The 14,581-nt window shown below is 49.5% G+C and overlaps 1 protein-coding gene across 1 annotated transcript in view; it reads left to right on the top strand.

The window, feature by feature from the left end:
- Window positions 1-14,581, top strand: part of PLXNA2 (plexin A2) — a 204,372-nt gene that overhangs the window by 139,497 nt on the left and 50,294 nt on the right. Inside the window, exons 9-11 of the mRNA XM_028125850.2 lie at window positions 850-964; window positions 9,201-9,401; window positions 11,149-11,245. Coding sequence (XP_027981651.1) covers window positions 850-964; window positions 9,201-9,401; window positions 11,149-11,245 — 413 coding nt within the window. The remainder of the gene's footprint in view (window positions 1-849; window positions 965-9,200; window positions 9,402-11,148; window positions 11,246-14,581) is intronic.

Genomic DNA, 14,581 nt, shown 5'->3' with positions numbered 1-14,581 from the left:
GAGAGAAGCGCTTACCCTGGCAAGAAATGCGCGAGCCACACACATACTACTGCCTATGCCTGGCTACTTGGAGAGTGAGACAAAATTGCCATTTAATATTGTTAACTCCCCCAAAGCCCAGAGACACAGGTGATTGAACTAGTCGTTGAGGCTCAAATGTGACATTCACATTTAACATTGTACCTTTCAAAACCATTTCCTACACATTATCTTGTTTGATGCTCAACAGCCCTGTGGAGCAGACGGGAAAGTTTTACTACAGACAGATGAAGAACTTCCAATGCAGAAAGTGAAGTGACTTACTCAAGGTGACCCAAGTGGCAGTGGCAAGCCTGGAATCCTATCTGCCCAATTTCTATCCCCATGCTTTTCTGTCTTATGTCTTCCAAGCTATTCTCTTATAAGTGGTGGAATGCTGGTAAATATTTAACTACCAGCAATCAAGAAAAAAAACCTAGTATGTAGCATTTGCCAATTTCTATGGTGTCAATACTCTGTCCATGGCTGATTTCAAGCTATAAACACGATGCCAACCACTTGGAAAATTCCTGGAAAGGTAAATAATCAGCTCTTCTGAGCTGATGCAGGCCAGCTCTAGAACACCACTGCTCTATGTTACATTATTTCTACTTTGGACTCTTTTTTTTTTTTTTTTTCAATTTTCTGGTCCTAAGAACATCTTTTAAAGGAGAATCCACAGTTCTCATGCTGGGGGATGCCCCACGAATCAGCCCTCCTGAGAGAGAGACTAGGGTAACCTACTTCCATCATGACATATGGGCTACCTGGCACCCTTACCTTCCTTGTTTGCTCCCTTCTCTTTGCCTCTTACTATCTCCATCCCTGCAGGTGCCTGTCTTGTGTCAACAGCGCCTTCCGCTGCCATTGGTGCAAATACCGGAACCTCTGCACTCACGACCCCACCACTTGCTCCTTCCAAGAGGGCCGGATCAATATTTCAGAGGTAAGCAAGGCTCACCTTGGCATGGTGGTGTTTCCCAGTGAGTCTGAGTGGCCCTCCCTTCTCAGATGGGCAGTCCAGTGGCTTGGCCATCTCCTTGCCCTGACCCATCTTGGTCTTCTTCCCGGAGATTCTATATGTTAGTAAGCCCCATTATTATAAAACGCAAAAAAAAAAGTGGCAGAAAATACCCCAGAGGCAGAGAAATGTGCTGTCTCTTCTAGACTCTTAAGACTCTCTACATTCAAAGGCTTGAGGGGAACTGAGGGTTGAGACTAAAAGCTGAGGACATAGCCAATCAACCAGACTCCATTGTCTGGAAGAGGGCAGTGAATGACATTGATTCTTTGAGTCTAAGCCCTTTGCTTGGCTGCAGACACAGTCTGATTCAACAGAACATTCACTCTCAACCATTCTTTCATGACAACCTCTCTTCCAACTCCAAGTTTCAATGATTCTTTGACTCTGATGTATGACTGGGTGGGTGGCCTTCCAGAAAGAGAAGGAAATTCAGCTGGTGAAAAGAACCAGGCCTTGCTAAAAGCCCCAGCTTATTATACAGTCAGTGTTCCATCCCCAAGGCCTAACCCACCTTTGTTATCAACACCGTGAAATATCAAATTGCTTGTCTTTCCAAGGAATATCACATCCAATGATTATCTACTGATGTTGACTTTCGTACACATTCACAGCATGCCTTAGGAAAATGAAGCCTGCTTGGTCAATTTCCCTTTCTCGTGTTTAATGTTTTTCACACTGCAGCATGGCCAGTAGGTTGGGTTTGAACGACTGTAGAGGCCTATGTAGTCATACAAGTTGCACATGTGTGTATACACACGTTCCCCTCTTCTTCCACCTTTTAGAAAATCGGCAAATGTAAATAAGCGACAGCATAGCATGTGCATATTTTACTATACTCTTTCCATACACCTGTTGCCATTGCAGTAGGCTAGAAGCTTCTTGAAGGCAAGGGCTACATCTTATCTTTAAATCCTCAGTGTCTTCTTCAGTGACTGTTTGCAGAATGCATGCATGAAAGAAGGAAGGAATGGCCACTTTACCCAAATGCCATTGATAGGAAGGGTTCCTTGGATACATTTGTCCATGATTTCAAGAAATAGAGTCTTATGGGAAGAAAAGAAGAAATAGAGTCTTCTGTGTCTCCTAATCTTGATAGAAATGCTAGTTGTTTCCATGAATAAACATAAGAAAGTAGACCTTGATATACATATTTCAAATCATCATGATGCATACTTTAAATACCTTACAATTTCATTTGTCAATTATACCTCAAAAGGTAAAAAAAAAAAAAAATTAAATAAGAATATAGTAGGCCTTGAACTGTTTCTCAAACACACACCCGTGGCCTTGAATTATTCTGAGTTTCTGAAATAATACATGTTACATTCAGCCAGAAAAATGTAAAAATGGGCCCGTCTTGAAAGAGAGAAACATAGTTGGTACCCACGGGTGGTATTTAAGACAGGCCGTCTGCAGGTGCCCCAGCGTGATGGACACAGTTATCTAGTGCCCTGAAAACCTTTCAGAAAAAGATTTCCCTCCAGCCAGTTGGTGTGCTTTGATGTAGCTGGCCTGAAAGATCTACCCTGGTCTTAGTGGACACTGCAAATTAATCCCAGCTCTGGGATTGTGCAAGAGTATGGAACTGCTTTCAGGCCAGTCTTCTTACTCAGAGGATAGGACCCAAGGGCTGCGGGTATGGAGTGGAGGGTGGTTAACCCAGCTGGGGAGTTGACGGAAGAATGGCGAAGGGAGGCAAGGCGGACCAGGAACAGCAGAAGCCACAGACGGGGCTGCTCAGAGGCAAAGGCCTGGCCGTGAAAAGATGGTGATAAAGGGTCTCAGAAACTGACCTTCACATGGGCCACTTCTAAACTTCTAAGTTCCTTAATAAAATAAAGCGAGGCTGACCACAAAATGCAGAGAGAGAGAGAGAGAGAGAAGTGCAGATCTAGACGAGAACGTTTTCTCCCAGGGGCTCCCCCTTGAGCAGAGAGAAACCCAAAGCCAAGCCTGAAAGGGGCCTGCAGCTGGAGCGAGGGCAGGAGGAGTGGAGCACAGAGCAAGACAAATAAACTCTGCCGGGTGTGGAGGCCAGAAGGCTAATTGGAAACATTCCGGCCTCCCTTCGTGCCCTTTAGAAGTCACTAGAACACGGTTCCCTCTCAGCCACGGGGGAGAGACCGAAATGTTCCAGAGAGCTGGGCCTAAGAGAAGCTGTTGCCACCCGGCCACTCGGATTGAGTGAATACCGCAGGAGGCCTGGGGGGGGAACCCCAAAGGCTTCTCACCCCCTATTAGTTTCACTTTCTTTCCTGAATGTCTGTTGCTTGGGACGGAGAGTTACCCTTCGTCCCCGCTCACGTTCCTGCTTCTCCTGAGCGGGACTGGGCCGGACTGCCATTCTCCTACTGCTGATAATATCAGCACAGGCCCCTGACGCGGGCCTGGGGCTTGGCTCTCTGGAGGTCGGGGGTGGAAGTCCGGTCTGTGTCTGGCTCCTGACTTCGCCCAGGAAAGAAAATCGATTCAGGTTCCCAGCAAGCTTGTGAGGGCCACTTCCTCAGCTGCCTTAAATACTGCCAGGGCTCTTGGCCACAGCCATTCGCTCATCCCTTCCCAGCAAATAGCTCCCAGGCCCTGCTCTTTTCCATCCAAAGCTCTGCTTCTGGGGAGCCCATTCCTGAAAATGTGGGCAACAGCAGAAGCACACATGTCCACCTTGGGTGAGGTGTTCTTTACTGTATTAGGAGTCTGATCTGATGTCTTTAGGTTTTTCTGGGGTTTGGAAATCCCTTAGGTACCTCTTTGGGGGTCCTAGAATATCTCTTTCATACATCCAGTAAGGGCCCCCTAACTCTGAATCAAAATTTTATGTCCATTTCCTTGAAACAATACATAACTGATTAGCTCCATTGATGTATACGGAACATGACTGTAGCACACGTTTGTAATTCTCTCAAATGTGCCAAGAGTTCTCAAAGCATGTATGTCAGGGTAGGGGGACCAGTAACATCAGCATCACCTGGGTACTTGTTAAAAATTCAAAGTCTTGGAGTACGTGGGTGGCTCAGTCAGTTAAGTGGCTGCCTTCAGCTCAGGTCATCATCCCAGGGTCCTGGGATCGAGCCCCCCCATCGGGCTCTCTGCTCAGCGGGGAGTCTGCTTCTCCCCCTCCCTCTGCCTCTGTGATCTCTCTCTCTCGCAAATACATAAAATCTTTAAAAAATTTTTCAAATTCTTGGGCCCCATCGCAAATGAGTCTAAAGATTCAGAGTCACGGACATGTGGCATCTCAACTGATTCTCGAAACAGACCTGCAGTTCCACATAATTCATATTTGACACATGTAGTAACCAAGATGCTAAAAATTTAGGTTTTTTGCCCAAGGCTACAGAGAACTCCGGCATCCAAAAGAGCTGAGTACAGTATGCTTTCTGCAGAAAATCAGAGCCAGTTAGCTTGCTTGTCTCCATGGCCACAGCCACACTTGCCGGCCGGATTCCAATTTGGCTTTATGCTCTTTGGTTGTGAGGGTTTGGGGTATGCAGGGACTGGTACAAATCCATCTCCCCAGATGGGGAGGCTCCCATGGAATCTGGGTCAGGAGTCCCCACGTACAGATACACGGCCAGCCAGCACATGAGGTAAATCTGCCTACTTCTTTCCAGAGGTCTGATGGACCAAGTCCACACTTAAGCTTGACAAGAAAGTACCTAATTCAAAATAAAAATATTGGTAGTGAACATTTCTTGAGTGCTTATTGTATATGCAACATTTTCTATAGACATAAAATCTCTATAAAATGGGTTCTATTACAGATGAGTAAACAGAGGTTTAGGTAAGTTAAGCAATTTTCCTAAGACCATCAGATACATGCAGAAAGCATGACTCAGAGTAAAACGTTCCCCAGGCTGACTATGAGGAAGTCGACATCCTCTGATCCTGCGTCGTCGTGCCCCCCCACGGACACACCCACATGCACACACAAGAAATACAGTCATATTCATGTTGTTAATCCAGTCTATTGCCACTTACAACATACTTTCATAGGCCTCTTTTAAGCCATCTAGGCCTGTCAGGTATTTCTGGCCCCATTTTATAGATGAGGAAACTGAACTTCAACTGAACCATCTCTTGAGCTCTTTTAGGGTTATGAGCCAAACCTTTCCACCGTGCAGAGCACAGCCGATCTCTGATGGGGCCCCCCAAATCTCTGCCTCCCTGGGCCAGATCAAGCTGTGACATGGTGTTAGCAAGCAGACGTGCACGGGAGTATGTATGGCTTTCAGCTCTAAAAGCTCATCTCCTTCCATGGCTAAAGCAGGCCTAGTGAGATGTAGATACATAAATATCTTCTTTACGTCCTGTCCCAGGGGAAAGATAGAACCAAATAAATCCGATTAACTTCCCAGGATACTGGCTGCTTTCTCTCTTTGAAGTCCAGCGGGTGAAGAGAATGCCATTTCCACACGGGAGAAGTCGTTTCCGAGGGCCAAAGGGTCCCCCGAGCTGAGAAGCACAGCCAAGCAGAGTGGGTGATGTGGCCGCGAGCCACGCGGGGCTCCCACGCCAGAGTCCTGCCCTCCCCGGAGCCGTGGCTCTTCCTCCCCAGACTACCCCCGTCCTCAGGATATTCTGAAATAGGACATCTGTTCATCTTGACAGAAACTCAGATTGCTGCCAAGGAGGTGATCCTGCTGCCAAGTTGGCCTAGAGACAGAGAGAGGAGTAAGATGACCTAAAGACAGTGGAGACCAGCAATAGCGATGGGCATTTTAACACTGACAACCGTCTTAACATTCTGCAGGAAAAGCATAGCGTGATCATTTGTGTTCTTATTCTTAGGACAACAACTGTGTGTGTGTGTGTGTGTGTGTGTGTGCGCGCGCGCGCGCGCGTGCGCTCAAAGAAACAATTGGATTGTAAGTGGCCTCATTGTATCTGATGAAACCCAACGCCTTCCTCAAGGCCCCGAGGCATTGAAGTTCCCACAACTTGGCAGTTTTCTGGGCTTCTGGCTTTCCTGCATCTGCCCTCAGCCTTCACTACTGCCATTGCTACCCAGGATTCGCTGCTCCCTCATCAACATATTCACCTGAGCCATTCACAACTCAAGCGTTCTGTATCTTCCCCTGCTTCCCAAGAAGACAGGACACCTGACCCCCAACCCCTTCTTTCCTCTACCCTAGAGAATAAAAGAAAGAATCCTACTCCGTGTAGCCTGAAATAGCAAAAAACAAAACAAAACCAAAAAAAAAAAAAAGGAAGAAAAACAAAAACAAAGGATAAGACATCTGTTTCTACTGAGGCAATCTTAGAACCTGTTTCGGCATTTGGGAAGCTCCTAATCATTGTCTTTAAATTTAGTCCCAGAAAGTCCGAAACAGCAGATCATGAACCCTTTTCTAAAATTTTAGAATCCCTTCAAAAAAGAAAAAAAATAAAACTCCTAAGGAGTACTCATAAAGTGTCTTCTTACGATTCTCTAACCTCCAGGTTGGATCAGACTTAACCCAGACAAAAAGATGAGGATGTGCACACATGTGTGTATTATATGTAAATAAACATGCGATACAGTAAGTACGTATATAAATATATTTGTTATATATGTAAATTTGTCAAAGTTAAAAGGATCCTACAATCTTGTTTACTAACGCAAGACATCATACTTCCAGAAACACATCTTTAAGACTGTGCTGCTAAAATTTGAATTTGTTCTCTGAGCTCATTAGAGATGAAAAACAACAAGTCATCACTTACAATGTATCAACTAGTTCTGTGTCTGAAAATTTATTCTCTCTGTCTCAGACACACACACACACACACGCACACACACACACACACCCTCCTTATAATTCAGCTTTATTTCTAGTCTAAATTAAAATTTTAATTTATTAGACACTAGGGGGATTTTTTAGCTGCCAACAGGAAGTAGTATCTCCTTTTCCAGAGGATACCTGGGTTTCCCTAAAGTGGTGTTCATTTTTTTTCTTGGCTATAAATATATGAAAGACTGTCAAGCGTGCCCTCAGGGCATGAAAGGAAAAGTGCAGTAAAGAGCGCGTTTATGAGTTGGCAGCTTGAGTGACTAGCTTCTAAACAGGGACCCATCTGCTCCGGGGTTGCCTTATGATCCTGTCTCTTTTAGAGACCTTGTCTGCTAGGCGTCCTCACATGCAGTCGCCCTACAGGTGACAGAGGGCACCAGTGACCCCAGGAAGTTCATCCAGGTCCTGCTCGATAAGATTCTGTGGAAAATTTCCCCAGCGTTTCATAAATTCTCAGGATTCCTTACTAGATTTGGACAGGCCTACTTAGTAATCATGTGACTCCAGAAGCAGTGACCATTTCCAACCCCAGCTTTGGAATCAAACTGCTTCTCAAGTCTCTTGGTGTCCAGAAGGCAGGGCTCTCCCCTCAACTCTGAAGAATGTAGGAAGCCGGAGGTGGAGAGAAAGTTTGCAATCTTTTCATCTGTCGCTTCATTTTCTCATTTTCTGTTTACCCTCCCACGAGCAATGGCCAAGTGTCCAAGACATGTCAGGAACTGGGATAAAGACAGGATACTGAGGTGGATGAGATGCAGCCTGATCCTCCAGGCTCACACACCAGTGAGGACAATGAGTCAACAGGCAATTGCAATTCTGAGGGCTAAACGCGATCATGGGAGAACATCCATAACCCATCCTGAAGGCCAGGGCAGGGAAAGGGTCAGTGACGGCTTTCCAGAAAAGGAGCTGCAGAGCTGAATTTGAAGGCTAATTACGAGGCATTCAGCTACGGAGGGGCTAAGGCAGGGGCTAGGAGGTCGAAGGGGGCAGGGCTTGGCAGTGAGTGTTTCTGGTAGAGAGAAAAGCATCTTTAAAGGACCAGAGGCCCATGAGTCAGGAACAACCCCCGCCCCCCCCGCCCCAGAATTCACCTGAAGTCCCAGATGGCTGGAGCAGGATGCATGAGAGCCTCGGGGGAAGAAGGATGCATGAGCGCCCCCGGAGAAGAAGGAGGCGGAGGCCAGGTGGTGAGGGCTTGTAGCTGAGGCCCAGAGGAGAGAAGAGACTTCCTCAGCCTTCCACTGGGGTCCCCTAGGTCTCCTCCCAATTCTGAGGCTGTCCATTGCTCGACACTACCTGTGTCATGAGCGGCTTCTTAGCAGGGAGCATCTTTAGCCCTGGGATGGGGACAGTTTTCCTTGTTCAAGACTGTCCCACAGCTCACAGGCAGTTCAGCAGCTCCGGCCCCAATGCCAGTAGCACCCCTCAGCAGGATAGCTACATCAAGCCCCAAATGCTCCCAAATGCTCCCTCTGAGAACCACTGCAGAGGGGAAGGGGATGCCGAGCCAGGCGCCTCCCTCAAGAATTTCCGCAGTGGGTCCCTGGGAGACAGGAAATGATCACACGCAGAGATGGCTGGCCCTTACCATCCTCACTGACAGAGGCTGCTGGGCTCTGTCTTTCCCACGAGGGAGAGAGCGGGCCAGGGATCAGAGCTTCAGGAAGGTGGCAACCTGACCTTCGGGAGAGAAGCAACATCTAGGAAGAGAACTCGGGAAGATCAGTCTGGCTCTCTCACTTCCTTGGGCTCTCATGGCCCTTCCCACAGCCCTTCCCCACCAAGACTTTCTTTTTTTCAGTTTTGTGTTCCGAAGCAACTTGGCATTCATGCAGGGCCTGGTAATGAAATGAGATAAAAAGCCAAAGCAAGTGTTTAGAGCGTTGCCGGGAGGGCTGATCCCCCTTCTGGAAAGGCCAACTCAGCCGGAGAGGAGAAGCTGAAGCTGTCGATAACAGAGTGCCTCCGGCCGGACCATGCAAGGAAGACAGGAGCTGGGGAGGGGATGAAACTGAGAGGTGGGCGTTCCAGGCTAGGGAGAGGGACACACAGGGGCCTCTTTTATCTATGTGGCAGGAGATAAAATCCACAGCCTGACACACCGGCGCTTTGAAATTAATTCCTAAGTTGTAACATGCACACCAGATCGGGGACAACGTGTGGGCTGGGGATGACAATATCAAAGCCCCAGGAGCTAAGAGATAGATTTCATTTCCCCTGCCGACTCCCCCGTGCCCCTTAAACAAGGTACATCCTTCTCGTGGGCAGCCCACCCGGGTGCAAGAGGGTCTGGCCGGGCCCCCGGGTCCGGCCCCCTGCCCCGGTTGAGATGCAGAGGAAGGTGTGAGTCGGGACAGATGGCATCTCTCTGCTTGCTCCCGCAGGACTGTCCCCAGCTGGTGCCCACAGAGGAAATTCTGATACCAGTCGGAGAGGTTAAGCCAATCACTCTGAAGGCTCGGAACCTGCCCCAGCCCCAGTCGGGCCAGCGAGGCTATGAGTGCGTCCTCAGCATCCAGGGGGCAGTCCACCGCGTGCCCGCCCTGCGCTTCAACAGCTCCAGCGTCCAGTGCCAGAACAGCTCGGTAAGAGGGCTCACACTCGAGCCCTGCCCACAGCAGGGTTATCTCTCACACCTGTGCCCAGGTCTAAGCCTCATCTGCCCCAGTTCCCAGAACCCTCCGGTCCACAGGCTGACCCCACATCCCCGGGGACAGAGGAGGGTGCCGGCACCCAGCAGCCCTCAACCAGAGCAGAGGAGGTTGGTGGTGACAGAGGAAGCCGAGTGACACGAGGAACCCCTGGCATCAGTTGAGAGCTTTGTGCTCTTCCTGAGTTCAGAGAGACCTCTTGGCCTTTGGTGAAATTGCAGCCAAAGCCAGTGGATTCCCCTGCAAACCGCCGTCGCCATTTAGGCATAAAGCAGAGGATGGCGGGCCAGGAGCTCAGCAGCAGAATGGCGTGAGGGGAGGTGGTGGGGGGAAGGAGGGAGCAGTGAGTTTCAAGAGTGGCAAGGGTTAAACCAGCCCCGCACGCCAGACAGAAAGCACAAGGTGTTTAATTATAATACTAGCCCAGAGAAGATCTTTTTTATCTGCTAACGCCTGTCTCTGACTATGGGGGGTCAGCTGGAGATGGGGGGTGATGTGACAAAGGTGTTGAGGGAAGCTAATTCGCCTGGGAGAGATAAAGAGAATCTGGGCTTCTTATCAGGGGGCTGTCAGATTCCCAGGTCACAGGCGCTTGATAGAATTTGTAATCAGTGGAAGGCCGCCAAGCACAAGGCGAAGGTGGGATGAGGAAGAAATGCACCAGGACAAAGGGAGGAAGCGGGAGGAAGGGCCGGGGGCAGGAGGGCGGACAGGAACGTGGCCTGCCCTGAGAGCTCAGTGGCCAGGGCGGGCCAGGTCTCTGGGGAGGGGATTCCCAGAGGCCTTCTTCACCGAGGGGCAGGGCAGGGGCCGGGCCACCAGACAGCCTATTTCTGAAGACCAGCATGGGAGAGTGGACTCCTGGCCACAGCTTGAGGCCTTTCATGGTCGGCCTGGTCAGATCTGTGCCCAGAAGCTCTGAGCTCTTTCCCTAATGGACTCTTGGCCAAAGTAAAGCTCACATGCAGCCAGAGGACCCCTGCGGTGCCCAGCCCACCTACTGCTGCAGCCCTGTTTGTTGTGCATATGTTCTGCTCAAGGCTCTGGTGGGGTTTGCACAGCAGGACGTGGACTTGCTAGAGAGACTGGACTTGTACGGAAAAGATGCAGAGCGGCTCTCAGGAAGCGAGGGACAGAAACTGGCAATGCCGAGGGACAGGGAGCTTGGGGCTTGGGGAAGGGATGTCAGAGAAGACGCGCTGGGGAAGGTGAGTCTGAGCTGGACCAGAAGAACACAGGCTGCTTGAAGGGTGGAGGCCCTAGGGAGAGAGAGGCGTTCCTTTGGAGATGTGAGCTGAATGGAGACAGAGAGGCACTGGGGCGGGTGCGTCTGGAGACAGGTGGATTCAGAGCTTTCTATAGGAGGGCAGTGGAAGAGAAGGTTAGAGAAGTGAGTTTGGATTTGGATTACGGGAGGCACTGAGCACCACACTAAGGGGTTTGGGTGGGATCCGCTTGGCATTAGTGACTGGGAGTCAGGGGGAGGGTGCCATAGACATCACTCCAGCAGCAAATGGGGTTCCCCAGATTCTCCCTCTGCTCCTTTCTCAGCCCAGAGATAGCCAGAGCCCCTGGTTTCTCTCCTGCTGTAGTCCTGGTCCCCCTAGATGCCCGCAGCATCCCTGACCCCCTCTGATAGGGAGCCTCGCGAGCCATGCACCCCCTGCCCCTCTCCCCGCAGTACCAGTATGATGGGATGGACATCAGCAACCTGGCCGTGGACTTCGCTGTGGTGTGGAATGGCAATTTCATCATCGACAACCCGCAGGACCTGAAAGGTGAGCAGCTACTTCCGGGTAGAGTTTTGATCTTTTCCTGACCCCGGGAAAGACTGGGGCGAGGGATCAGAGCCGGCCAGCCGCTGTGCCATGAATAATACACTCCCTCTGTCAGCGGAACTCTTCAGAGGATCCTAAAGCAACATTTGGAGCCATCAAAGGAGTCCTGTTGGGAACCCTGTTTTATTACAACCAGAGCATCCGCCAGGCGGCTGCCGGCTCATCACGTTTTCCTTTGGCTTCCGAAGACTTTGAAGTATCTGTAGAACCTGACCTAGGAAAGCAGCAAGCAGGAACGTCCTACCAGTTTCCAGGGAAATAGAGATCTGTCTCCAGTTAGGGTCTGATTCCCCTGTCCTTGGTCCCATCGCTGCACAAAGGTTTGTGAGGCTGTGCCCCTGGTTCTAGGGTGGGGAGGGGGACGGGCAGGAGGATGCAAGCCCACAACTGTTACAGGTAAGCTCAGCAAGGAGCTGGGCTGACCCGGGAGGGAAACTCCATGAGGGCCACCCTCGTTCATCGTCCTCCAAATTCACGAGCAACTCCCCCCACGTGCCAGGTAGGCATTACCCTCCGCGCAGCAAGAGGGACAAAAGCAACTGCAATGTGACAGGTACTCGCCGTGGGTAGGCCCTCCCTCGGTGATTTTCTGAGATTGTTTTCTTTAATCCTTATAAGAACCCCGAGAGGTGTGTACTAGTATTATTCCCATTTTATGGATAAGGAAACCGAGACCCAAAGAGTTTAAGAAATGGACCAGGAGTGCTCACTTCTCCAGCACATATACTGAAATCAGGACGGTGCACAGATTAACATTGGCCCCGGCACAGGATGACTTGCAAATTCACGAGGTGCTCCAGCCTTTAAAGACAAGTATGTGGAATCTTAAAAAAAAAAAAAAAAAAAGTCAAACTCATACAAACTGAGACTAGAAAAGTCGTTGCTAGGGGTTGGTTGTTAAAAGGGTGCAAACTTTTAGCTATAAGATGGATAAAGTCTGAGGATCTAGTGCAAAGCACGGTGGCTATAGTTGATAACACTGCATTGTATAATTGAAATTTGCTAAAAGAGTACAACCTAAATATATATTTCTAATCACTATATATATAGTGATTAGAAACTATATATATATATATAATGATGGATATGTTAATTAGCTAAATGGGAAGAACCCTAGCATGATGTATATGTATATCCAATCATCACAGTATATACTTTAAATACCTATGATTTCTTTTTGTCAATTATACCTCAATAAAGCTGAAAAAGGAAAGGGGGAAATAAAACAGGCTGAATCAGAAAGTAAGAGCCAGGATCTGAACCAAGGATGTCCAGGCTCAGAGCTCACAGGCTGGACCACACCACTGTCCTTCCAGCAGCTCGGGACACTGTGGGACGTCAAGCCTTCTGCCCTCCAGACGCCTCTCCTCACACCATGAGCCACATCTCACTACACTTGAAGTAGCTAGGGCTGCCCCAGCTTCTCCCTCGGCCTGAGGGTCACCCATGGACGTAGACAGAGGACCAGAGCCACCAGAGGCCCCCACCTACATGCTGGCATGGAAATCAACACCACTTAGGCTGGGAGAAAGAAACTGAACCAGGGAGATTTCTACTCTCTGTCTCCTTATACCCTGGCCCAATTTCCCCACGGCTGAGAGATAGACATCCTCCCTTCTGAGGATCTGGGCTTGGTTCCCAGAGGTGGCCTTTGCACCTAGAGCACAGAGGAAAACAGCCACATCCAGCCTGTCACGTGAGAGCCCTCCCTGGTGGCTCAACATCTTGGAGTGCCCGGGTAGCACCATCTCCATGTTCGTGCCTCTGAGAGCCCAGGTGTTTCTGGAGGCTGTGCACCGTGGTGGGTGGAGACAGCCACGGTACTTATGGACTTGGGTTCTAGAAACCAAGAAACCAGGGATCAAATCCTGGCGCTTTCACTTATAGACGGGGGAACTCAGACTACATACTGCCCCTGCCTTCATTCCAGTTTCCTTCCCTGTGAAATGCGGGAAGGGATGCTCTCCTCTTGGGGTCAGCATGAAGACCAGATGAGGTGCACACCATTTGTGCATGTTAATAAATGCTCACTCTGTAATTGTTCATCTTAAGGTTCCCATCTCCTGCCCTCTACCAGCCCTGGGTATGAGGACGTTTAAATGCAGTCCCTGCAGCTGGGACTGAGGGACACTTGACAGAGCAGAGGAACAGGATGAGTACCTATAGAGGAATAAAAATATGCCCCTCCCCTGAGGCCTGTACCTGATCTCCAGCACAGGCACGCCCCCAGCCCCACCCCCCGGGCCTGAAAGCTTATGTCTGCTTGACCAGAAAAGTTGAAAATGACTCTCTGAGTATTCTACCTCTGGAGAATTCTACTCAGGATTCTGAATTCAAAACATCAGTAGGCACCAATGAAGTCCCAGGCTCCCAAAACACAGTTCTGCAGCCTGGCGTGCCCCGGGCTTCTAAGTCAGTAAGAGACAAAAGCAAAGGCCAAGGGTCTACAGACTCCACAAGTGACCTGTTAAGTAGCTAGGTTGTCCTCTGTGGGAATGTCACCCCCCACTGAAGGGGCTATGAACAGGAATATGTTGACTCTCTCTCCTTCTCAGATCTGCCCACACTTTGCCAGCCACCTGGCCTTTCTTGAAGCCAAGCTAACCTCTCTCCCAGACCACCCGGTCCCCAGTGTATGGGCGGCATGCCTCTCTCTTCTCAGGATCTACAGTCTAGCAGCACAGTGAGCTGCCACGGCACCATCCTAGCTCGGGGCACTAACCTTAGCAAGCTTCAAGCGTCATTATATATTGAGATGTCTTGGTGGCTCAGTCAGCTAAGAGTCTGATTTTAGCTCAGGTCATGATCTTGGGGTCCTGGGATTGAGCCCGCTTAGTGGGGAGTCTGCTGGTCTCTCTCCCTTGGCCCTCTCCCCCTCTTGTGCTCTCTCTGTCTCTCTCAAATAAATAAAAATCTTTTAAAAAATCATTATATACCTCTTTGAGCTTCATTTTTACCTGAAATGGGGAAATCAGTCCTTACCTGTTGTGATGAGGGCCCCAAGTAGGAAAGACAGTGCAGAAGAATGTCATGTGACCTCCAAGAAAAGAGAATAAGCCTGTGGGGCCCATCAGGTATGCTACGGGCACTGTGCTAAGCACTTAAGACACAGCACCTCACTCAAACCTCCCACAAAACAACGATCATCCTCATGTCATAGATTAAGTAAACGAGGTTCAGGGAGGTGACATTCTGTCACATCGCTAAGGAAGTAGCGAGGCCACCATCAAAGCCCTGATATGATTTGCTTTAGAGCCAGAACTCTTAAATAACATT

This window comes from Eumetopias jubatus, unplaced genomic scaffold (assembly GCF_037043125.1).
Source record: "Eumetopias jubatus isolate StellerSeaLion01/CBP00866 unplaced genomic scaffold, mEumJub1_p1.0 scaffold_12, whole genome shotgun sequence".
Lineage (NCBI taxonomy): Eukaryota > Metazoa > Chordata > Mammalia > Carnivora > Otariidae > Eumetopias > Eumetopias jubatus.
Note: the sequence above shows the minus strand (reverse complement) of the source record. Positions and strands in the feature narration are given on the sequence as shown.